Genomic DNA, 11,383 nt, shown 5'->3' with positions numbered 1-11,383 from the left:
TATAATAAACCCGGTATAGGTCTTTTCCTGATACATCAACATGTATCTGATGTCTTCATGCTCTTTCTTCTAGAAAATATTCAACAATTAGAAACAAACAAACAAAAAAAGATAGATAAATTCCATAAAAGCTGGTTATGATTTGCTGAAGTTGAAAAAAAAAACTTTTTGGAGGATGTGCGTAATGCGCGTTGGAAGGTGCCAAACATTCCTTTTTTGTATAGTCCCCCCCCCCCTCCCCCCACAATAAGATTAGTTTATAATGACGCTTTTCATATGAAACTGTTCTTTTCAGGGAGCGCAGGTGTACAATTGGGGTGGTGGAGGTGGAGGAGGAGGGGGAGGAGGAGAGATGGGGGTGGGGTGGGGGGGGAAGCTTGAGGAGTCTCACGCCTAGGTGCGAGGAGATTATTCAAATAGGGCCCAAGGCGTAGAAGTGGGGATTGGAGGCTTGCCTGGCGCACAGAGCTATATCACAGCGTTAACAAGCAGCGCGGCGCGTCATTTGGACTCCAGTCACTGACAGGCGCATCACGGCTGCCTCCGTTAGGACACACATGCACCAGTCCTCAACGAAGGGGACACACCGACTACCCGAGCCCGCCCAGTGGTCCCCAGTCACCTGCTATTAAAGACACTTTTGGCTTTTCCTCTGCTGGGAGACGCTTTGTCCAAGTCCTCCATGATGCTTGGAGCAGTTAAAATGGAAGGACACGAACACACCGACTGGAGCACCTACTACGGAGAGCCCGAGGTGGGTACCTTAAATATATATTTCTTTTCCCCGTCTAAAGCCGATCCCATTTTATACAACTCAATATTAGCCCTGAGATAATATTAACTTTGTGATCAAATATTGACTTGAGGCGCCTCCAAATCCTCCCCCATCTCCACGCTGCGCGCTATCCTAACAAAGTTGCTTGACATGTAGTGGGGGGGTGGGGGGAACTTTTCACTCGGATATTAAATCAGATTGTTTTATTTCCCCCCCACACACACACCCACCATTTGTTACACTCAATAAACACCTGTAGTGTTTGGTTTAGGGGGAGCGGGTTGTCGCTGTTTGGGTGAGCGCAGCTTATTGGGGACACTTTTACGCCACAGCGATATTATTTTACTAATTAATATTTTTGTCAGATACTCATTTCCTTAAAGATAATTTTAGTTATTTTTAATATAATTTAATGTATTTATTTTGGTGTTTAAGTTCGGGCTGATGTGTGCAGGAATGATTTCTTTTTTCCACTCATGGATGCTTCTTCCCCCTCCTCACAGTGTTACACCTCGGTTGGCAACATGAACACAGGCCTGGGAATGAACTCCATGAACACCTACATGAGCATGTCCGGCATGAGCACCACGGCCAACATGACGGCCAACTCCATGAATATGTCGTACGTCAACACTGGCATGAGTCCCTCCATGACCAGCATGTCCCCGTGCACCGGAGCCATGAACGGCATGGGCGCGGGCATGACGGCCATGAGCGCAGCCCTGAGCCCCAGCATGAGCCCCATGACGGCGCAGCCAGCGTCCATGAACGCCCTCACGTCCTACACCAACATGAACGCCATGAGCCCCATTTACGGACAGTCCAACATCAACAGATCCAGAGACCCCAAGACTTACCGCAGGAGCTACACGCACGCCAAGCCTCCGTATTCCTACATTTCCCTCATCACCATGGCCATCCAGCAGTCTCCCAGTAAGATGCTGACGCTGGCCGAGATCTACCAGTGGATAATGGACCTGTTCCCCTTTTACCGACAGAACCAGCAGCGCTGGCAGAACTCCATCCGCCACTCTCTGTCGTTTAATGACTGTTTCCTCAAAGTGCCCCGGTCGCCGGATAAACCCGGTAAGGGCTCGTTTTGGACTCTCCACCCGGACTCCGGGAACATGTTCGAGAACGGCTGCTACCTGAGGCGGCAGAAGCGCTTCAAGTGCGAGAAGAAGGTGACGCTGAAGGACGGCGCGCGCAAGGGCGCGGACGGCGGCTCGTCCAACTCCAGCTCGGAGAGCTGCAACGGCAACGAGTCCCCGCACTCCAACTCCTCCTCCGCGGACCACAAGCGGTCCATGTCGGACATGAAGGCGGGCCAGGCCCTGAGCCCGGAGCACACCGCCACCTCCCCGGTGTCGCAGGGGCAGCACCTCATGTCGCAGCACCACTCGGTCCTGACGCACGACGCGCACCTGAAGCCGGAGCACCACTACTCGTTCAACCACCCGTTCTCCATCAACAACCTCATGTCCTCCGAGCAGCAGCACCACAAAATGGACTTAAAGACTTACGAGCAGGTGATGCACTACTCTGGATACGGCTCCCCGATGGCCGGGGCGCTTTCTATGGGCTCCATGGCGGGAAAAGCGGGTCTGGATTCTGCGTCTATACCCGACACGTCCTACTACCAAGGCGTCTATTCAAGACCAATCATGAACTCCTCATAAACTTATAATGTGGACTTTCTTCTTGTTTGTATATTTGTATAAAAAAAAAGAAGAAGAAAAAAAGAAAAGAAAAGAAAAGCAAACACATGAAACAAACAAACAAACAAACAAAAAAAAACATAGACTTTGTGTACAAAATGATATTTTGGACGTTTCCCACCGTTTTAGTTGTCAAGTTTGTTAGTTGCCTAATTATTTTGAGAGAGGCTGTTGATGATAAAACAATAAATAATAACAACAATAATAATAACAATAATGTGGCGAGGAATGGACCCCAAAGACACGCTCTCTGTAAGATAGCTCACTTCCGCACACCGGGATTCCTAAATGACTTTAAACGCTTCACAGGATTTGTTCAATCATTTGTGTAATTCCTATTTATGGCTTGTATATGTGTATTTCTTGTAGTGACAAGAACAGAATCTATATTAAAGTGTTATTGGTTTTGTTTTTTGAAAATCAAGTCGTTTTATTATTATTATTATTATTATTATATTATTATTATTAATTCCACCACAAGAATGAAGTCTGAGCTGCCATAACTGCACATTTTTATTATTTCAAAACAACAGAAGAAAATAAATGTATTTGAATAACAATATTAAAAATGTAAACTGTTGACGAAATATGAATGAATTCGTTTTAACTTGTTGGAAATTTGTTTAATTATAGGGGACAAAAATAAGTGTAAACAGTCTTTTTTTTTCTCCTAAATTATAGATTTCATTCCCACTCACGTGTTTTCCTATTAAGGCCCAGACTTTCAGGAGGGGGATTAATAGCTTTGCTGGATAAAACAGAGAACAATGTTCCTATTTTGTCTCTCAGGGAAAGCAGACAAAACTAATATATGCTCATTAATCCCAAACAAAAATGGAGATTTTGATAGAAGAGGGGAGCACGTTAATCTGCACCTTTTATAACATTTAATTTAGTTATTTTTTTGTTATATTTTGGATTTAAAGTGCAAAGCGCAATAAAACTATGAGAATGAACAGGAAAAAAAAATAGGATACAGACCAAAATAAAATAAATAAACCTTCATCATGCAGAACGCAGTATAAATATATTGCATGAAATTTGCACCCGCTTCTGCAAAAGGGTTTTAAAGTTGGTAAGATGATAACAACAAATGAACCAAACCTCATGCGCGCCTGCTCATCCACACACACACACACACACACAACATTTCTCCGTGTTTTACCCCTAAAACACGCACCCTGCAGAGTTTAGATCAGTGAATGAGATGATTGTCCCATAAAACAGCCTCCCGCTGCGCAGGAGAATAGTTGATGGAAAGGAGGCTGATTTGGGAACAGAGTTTCTCTCAATGTGATGCTCTAACTTCTTCTCCTCACAATGTGGGGGCTCCATTGTCTGCTCCCTACTTTTAAAGTAGCCGGACCCTCCCTTCTTGTTAGATAAGACAGTCTGGTTGTCATCCCTCCCAGTCCAACCAAACGACCCCCCCACCCCCTTCGACTTCTGAACACGTAGGGCCAAAAGTGTGCGTTTATTCTCCAGACCCTCTTTGCAGATCGCACTTTAAACAGCGTGATCTGCGAATAAACAAAGCCAGTAAACAATGGAGTGGAGGCTGTGCCCACATATAGGAAGAGTACACACACAAACCAAATTGCACAAGTGTAAACTTTGAATAGGACGCCGCAGCTCTGTAAATTTACACAGACATTAAGTTTGGTTCCATTCATTTTACACATATAATGCTAAGCTGATTTCTTTTTTTTATAGCGCACTGATCGATATCTGTGTAAAATAATCATTTTTTTTTTTTAACTAGCGTGGCAGTGAAATCTTTGCTTTGTGCTAAAGTCAACAGTGACAGAGTTTGAGCTCAAATAAATGCTCTGATGTCTGGAGCCCTTTGCAGAAGGCAGAAGGCAAGCTCCTACAATGAGCTTCTGTGAGGCTTGCCAACAACACGCACCGGCTATTTTGCACAGGTATGAAGCTTTGATTCTAACAAAATGCTCCGTTTCTTAAACTTGTGCGCACGCTTTTTTTGTCTTAGTCCTCCCTGGAGGGGGTACTGATTTAAAGGGAATTCACGGTGCATGAAGGAGGGGTGCGGGTGGGGGGCTGAGGCTGATATCCCGAATTCATGGGAAAGCAGATGTATTGGATTTCGCGACAGGGTGGCGCAAAGCTGAGAGGATCTGCAGGTTGTGTGATCTTGGCGTTGCAAGAGAAGCAGCGGATATTCATTTTATTTTAGAAGAGCACTAACTATAGCTTCACTTTGGAAACTGGATGCTGTTCCAAAGGTGGGGACAGTCTCCAGCCGGATGTCTGCACTCATTCTGAGACAGATGCGGCTCAATGTGCGCAAGAAGTGCTGCTGCATTCGTCTCCCCCTCCTCATTGTGCGCCTGATTGATTTGTTGCTTCACATATGGCAGGAGAGCGCGCCTTTCCGCAGACCCCAAACCCCACTTCTGCTTTCATGACGCACTTCTGGGGATCGATTTATCTGATTTTTATTTATTTATTAATTTATCAAGGCCATATTTTATTAGTAAATAATGGAGTTTTGCTTGTATAGATATATTTTTCAAAGGCTGCGTAAAAGTTGTGTCCTTGGCAAGACTTTCAGCAAGTTTTACAACGAATAATAATAATAATAATAATAATAATAATAATAATAATAATAATAATAATAATAATAATAATAATAATAATAATTAACGGGTGTATTTTCTAGTGCATCAGAATTCTGCGATGATGTTTTGGATAGTCGCTCCAAAGGGAACCAGCCTCAGTCTGAGGCCACGGCGCATCCCAACTTTCCTCAAAAGCCTTTTTGGAGGATTCCTCTGCAGACGCTCCTGACCTGAGCCATCATTCACGAGCGCGTGCGTTGTTATAGCAACAGAAAGAAAAGATGTTCGTGCGCTTCTCGCTCCTTTTTGAGGTCCGCTAACCTGATTTTTCTGCATCTCCTCAGGCCGAATTAGCATATTTGTTGATTAGGGGCCTGCATGGAAGTCAGGGCTCTTTTCTCAGGGACACAATGCACGCGCATCCTTGGCATTCAGACCTACAGACAAAACTTTGATTGGATAAAATCTGTTGCGTTTCTGGCGGAATTCCCCGTTAACATTTTTAAAGAAAACTGTGTTGCAACAATAAATTGTCCTTTTTCTCCATTTATGTCTTTAAATAGCCTCTAATTGTAGCAGTCGTAGGAAGTGAGCCATTTTAATGCCCAGGCGAGTTTGGGCCTCTGTTTTTGGAGGATGACTCAGTATCCCGTCAGCCACAAACTCATCCACCCATGGGCGTCAGCTCAAGAAGGCTTCTTTTTTTACTCATAGGCCAATTAAAAAAGAAAAATAGGAAACAAATCATGTTTGATGCATCTTATAATTGTTGTTATTATAGGATAACTCGGCAGCACGGTCAGATCTGGAAACGCGCATGCAGTTTGGTCATCAGTCATCCGATTAGTCCAAAATGACTTTTCGATTGTTACACTCGAGGGTTTGGGTTGATCTAATGAACCAGGTGAAGGGATTTCAGGAAGTAACACGCAGGGTGCTGCCGCACCTCTGCGCTGCAGCCCGCGCACTGGAACACCCAAGTCGATCCGTCTCCATGGCGACGGCGGGACACCGGTCCAACAAGCTGTAATTCTGTCTCAGCCTTTTGCAGGGGAGCGTCCACAGCAGCCCGACTTAACTCCTCTTTCAGCAGAAATGCTCCTAATCCCAAATCTTAGGAAGGCAAACTGTCGTCCCTCCGTTTATTAAAGGGAGCAGAGAGTCAGAACCCAAAGCCACCCATCATGGGCCCAGTCGGCCCGGCCCGTCCGGTCCGGACACATCTGCAAGACCAGCCTCCTTTTTATCACCCTCAGGAAACGAAAATAATGATAATAATCATTTACTATAATTCTAACAATATTTACCAAACTCATTTTATTACTTTAGTCTTTCGAAAATATCCTTGAACGAATTTGGACCTAAGTTATGGAAAATAATTTGAGCTTTAACGACAAATTGTATAAATAGCTCTTGATTAAAAAACATCTGTCACAGCTATTTATTTATGAGCACAAAACAGAAGGCAGGTTTAATGTTAGTCTGTATCAACAGGTAAATTAATAATAAAATTGAGTGCTTTATAAATTAATATTAATGGCTTTAATAGACAAAATTATTATCAAATTAAAAGACACATTACAACGATTACAGATTGTTTGCATTGTGCTGCTGCAAACCTTGACGTAAAACACATAACATTATGTTTTCATTTACATAACATAAATCTTCATGAAATAAATTAAATTTTTAGTAAAATAATGCAAATAAATTATTGCATTTTATTATAAATGTAAAAGGTAAAAATTTGCACATAAACCTCCTAAAGACAGTACCTGCAAAAATAAGTTGAGGTTTTATCTGCATTGGGTGTTTATTAAATTAACCTTGAAATTTGTTACATTTAAAATAAAAAAAGATTCAAAACGAAAAGTCAAGAATTACATAAATCAGCATAAATATTTCTCTGTGTTACCCTTTAAAAACAAGAAAAACAACGTATCTTATCTAGTTTGTAAAAGAAATACTATTTTTCTTTTTATGTTTTATTTGGCTTTTTTTAGAGAAAAAATCAGCAATAAGAAATTAAAGTTGACGTGTTAAACTGCAACAAAAATCACAGCCTTTAAAGCAGAGTCATTTTCCTAGAAAGATTTATAGATTTTTTTCGTCCTTTCGTAAGATTTTTCATTGAAACTTGAGTGATTCTGCCCTAAATGACCACTTATTTTTGCTTTAAGTTTAAATTAATTTACTAAAAAAAAAAAAAAGTGTATTACTCCCTAACATTTTCATCACTAACTACTTTAATTAAGATTCAGTTTGATTGTTGATGAACAAAGTAATATTGGAATCTAAGGACATTCTGATGAATTGTTGATTAAGAAAAGAAGAAGGTGACAGACAGACTGTCGGAGACACGCAGGATAAAAAGAAAAAAGAGAGGGATGGCACGATGGACGGGGTGAGAATGCTAACTGTGATGTGTCCGCACTCTTCTGACACGATTCTGTGACATTCCTGCGCAGGACTCCTTCATGTCCAGAGAGCAAAAGAGAAGGAATGAGAGCGATCCACAAACAATGCCCATTGAGTCCTCTGAGGCAACAGCTGGTGGAATATGCACTGACCTTAAGGTGGGCTATTCAGGCCTGGACTGGCGCCTCTCACAGCCCTGCTGCCTTTATATGTTGGAAGTGGATGGATGGTTGGTGTTTATTCTCATCAGGCAAATAGAAGAGAAACTGCGCCCAGCTTAAGCCTGATCGGAAATATTGAGGGCAGTTAAATTAAAGTTTTGAAGGGGAGCATTTCATCCTGTGACGGTAGGAAGGAGATAAAACTGAACGCCTGTCAAAGCTTTTGTTTCACTGGAGCACTGAGGTGAAGCTCAGCCCCATGAGGGAGAGAGAGAAAGATTAGCTTCTTGAGGAGAAGCATAAATCATACATCCATGCAAGATAATAAAAATGTGATCAACCAGGCAGAAAAATATTATATTATATGGAGATTAAAGATGCTCAAAATATGAAGTTAGATATGAGTATGGGCTGGCGGCTGGAAGCGTTTGTGCTCACTTGTGCTTCTAACCCCTCTTTGTCAATTCCACAGGCATTTCCCGGCGGACCTCATGCCTGTGTTTGAGATCAAACCTTGCTGGCAAAGCCACCATAAAACGATATGTCAGTCAGGAGTGGGAAAGGGATGCCTGCTTGACTGTGATTGATCTGCCACGGTTTCTTTATTCCCCTTGAGGCTTGCTACATGCAGGCTTCAGATCCAGCCTGATGAACATCCCCATTTCTAGGCTGTTCCCACCCAGTAGCCCATCATGGAAGGCAACATACTGCAATATAAAATGAAAACACCAGATTCCAGTTCCAGGAAGTGCAGGCAGAGCTTTGCCAACCAATCGCATCGAAGGACATCCAACTCATTAAAAGTTAATGAAACCTATAAACGTGGTGCGCCAGCGATTCATTTAAACCCCCAATCCAATCTCCTCTCTCTGCAAAGGCAAACAAGCCTGTGTGCCCCCAGCGCTGTCATCGGAATAACAAACTAGGGAATATTTTGTCCTGCATATGTTCTCCCCTATGCAGACATGTGCTGCACTGATAGGATATCTTACAATGGGACTTGTCCAATTTGGAACAAAAGGAAGGGTGGTGTACTGCAGGGGTAAATTCTGTAATCTGCTTTTGAGTTGAATTTAATGCATTTACCTTACACTGCACTGCTTGTCAGGAACGGCTGCAATAGATAGGCCATTTCAACATTCATGAGAATCACTGACATTCAAATAATGTGCTTATTTTAATACCATTCATGACCGAAAGGCGAATGTGTGGAAAAAGCTTTTACATCTTCCCGTTCAAAGCGAGCGGTCTGCGCAGACAGCACGGCCAACTGAGCAAAGGCCTTTTTTCCCCATCTCTTTGTGTCAAACGTGCTATATTAATTTCATTCTGCTCCTGATTTGATCACGGCTCATCAACAGCAATAAAGCACCACTTTACTGGTAAAATCAGATGAGCCGAACAACAATCATGTCCGTTTCACTCAGCTCTCGCGTCTTGTTCTTCCCTTGAGGGATTCAAATTAAATTCCCTCCATGTATAGTGCAGTCAGCTCGCTAATGAATGCCCATACCCTGACTCAAATCAAATTAATCCCCTGTTTAATTCCATATAAACGGCTGTTATTTCTAGTGGGAAGACGGATGCTCGGTTAAGGGATTGAGGAAAGCTGGGAGGTGTCTATAGGGCCGCTGAGCAGATTATGGTGAAGGATGAATCCTGTATGTTTCACCGACAGCAGAGTGGTCCCCTGGTACACACTATTTAACCCTCGCCTGCTTGACGCTGACAGAAACATCACAGTGTTTGTCACCTAATATCCGTTCAGATTAAGGAGTCAACTGGCAGATTTATTGGTCAGAGCTGAGACGCTCTTATCTTGAAGGGCCCAATAGAAAGATTAAGCGTGAAAACGCACGTCATAATGCACGGCTACAGTTAGGTCGCGCAGCGAAAGAAACATTTGCATGAGCTCTTCATGCAAATCGGCACGAAGAGAACTCTACATGACCATTTTGATCGCGCTAATTTGATTTACTGAAGTCAGCACTGACAGGTAGTTTGTCAAAAGGCTTATTTATACAAATTGCACAACGTAATGCGGTATTATGACACACAGCTAATGCTTTTTGGATGCAAATGCTACAATCTACATTACACTACTCCTTTGAGAAAAGGTGGAGGCTCGACATATGACCCCTCATATGTCTTAATCCAATAAAGAAACACCTGGATGTGCCAAAACAGGTCTGTGTAAAAAAAAAGTTTCTAAAGTTAGTGTTTAGATAAGAATTATAGAGCAGATTTCAAAGTGTGCAAGAATACAGAAAATGTCAATTGTATTTTTTCTTATAATTAACAATAAAACATATTGGATAAGTCAATGAAATGAAATTAAGCCTAAAATTAGATTTTAAGCTCTTCTTCCCTTGTGCCCCTTTATTCTGAGTCTGACTATATTTGCTGATGAGCAAAGATGGCACATTTACCAAAAGAGGCTGAAATGATGAAAAACGGCCTTTTTTTGTGTGTTTTATTGTAGATAAAATCAATCTGGCAGACCTGCTGCCTATAAGAACAGAGGCATCAATCTGTTGCTTCCTAATCTTTCATTAGTTGCAGGTAAAATAGTTACATTTTGCTGAACATCTTTTAAAATGTCTTTGCAGTCTTAAAATAAGTGCATGTTTTAATTAATAATCTCAGATAAATGAATTGAAGGACTTAGAGTTGCGGAGCTGTTGACAGAGTTAGACTTTTTCGGGTTAAGTTGAGCAAAAATAACTTTTCGGGTTCATATGTATTGTTCACGGCCATGAAGCAGAGCCGAATGTTTTATTTAGGACTTTTTCCAGATCCAAGTTTATGATGTAGTTAACAAAGAGAATCATCAGTGTGGGATGAATTTAAGGATGACAGACGGTTGTGATGTCAGTTTGGCAGTTTTAGGGACTGTTTGGAGCCTTTTAAAGCCCGGTCCACCAAATGTCGAAACATCTATATGGTTTATTGGGGCATCTGTAAGCGTGCACAGTTTACTGCCAAGCTTGGCTCGTGCACCTATATGGTCTTGAAATGGAAAAAAAAAAAAACTAAATACATGCACATAAGTTTACCATTTGCCTTCAAATCCTTGATGCTTTCCATCACTATTCACATCAGCTAAACACATCAGTTGTATTGCAGGAAACTCCTGTATGTATCCAATACCAAATGTTTGGCAACTCAAAAAAGAAAAGAAAAACAGAAAGGGGGAGGGGGGGGGGGGCGTGTGCATAATTTGCTAGGAAACATTTTACCAACCATTTGGAGATAAAAACGCCAACGTCGGCCTTGAGGCTTAAAGCAATTAATTCAGGATCCTGACATAAACTCTCCAATCCTTTGACAGCTTGGAGCTGAAATAAAAATGCTAGTTCTCCTGGGAACGGCAGGAGATAGCTGGCTCTTTTCTGGACTGTTTGCTCACTGGCCCTGTGAGCAATCTTCCCCAGTCAGAATGAAATGCAAGGACACAAACAATGTACCGGCGAGAGAATGGGAGATGGGGAATGAACAGTTTGGACTATTTGCTCAGCAGAAGGGCAGCCACAATGGCCGGCCCATGGCTTTCCCATGCATCAAGCCTCTTAGTTGTAGGCCTCCCTTTGTTGCCTGGTTTCTTCTTCCCTGGCCAGATAAGAGCCCAGCTGCCCCATACTTTTAATTCCTATTGTATGCCATACTGTATGGTCATTTATCTGTCTACGTTCTGCCTGCCGCGGCGTTGTTGTCTAATTGCACAGGTTA

The 11,383-nt window shown here is 42.3% G+C and overlaps 1 protein-coding gene across 1 annotated transcript; it reads left to right on the top strand.

The window, feature by feature from the left end:
- The first annotated feature begins 570 nt into the window (after nucleotides 1-570).
- foxa2 (forkhead box A2) lies at nucleotides 571-2,517 on the top strand. Its single transcript, XM_037695391.1, has 2 exons — nucleotides 571-754; nucleotides 1,279-2,517. The coding sequence occupies exons 1-2, from the start codon at nucleotides 683-685 to the stop codon at nucleotides 2,452-2,454; spliced, it is 1,248 nt and encodes a 415-aa protein (XP_037551319.1). The 5' UTR covers nucleotides 571-682; the 3' UTR covers nucleotides 2,455-2,517.
- Nucleotides 2,518-11,383: the final 8,866 nt, after the last annotated feature.

This window comes from Nematolebias whitei, chromosome 21 (assembly GCF_014905685.2).
Source record: "Nematolebias whitei isolate Nwh7 chromosome 21, NemWhi1, whole genome shotgun sequence".
Lineage (NCBI taxonomy): Eukaryota > Metazoa > Chordata > Actinopteri > Cyprinodontiformes > Rivulidae > Nematolebias > Nematolebias whitei.
The sequence above is the reverse complement of the archived record's forward strand: the minus strand, read 5'-3'. Positions and strand labels throughout refer to the sequence as shown.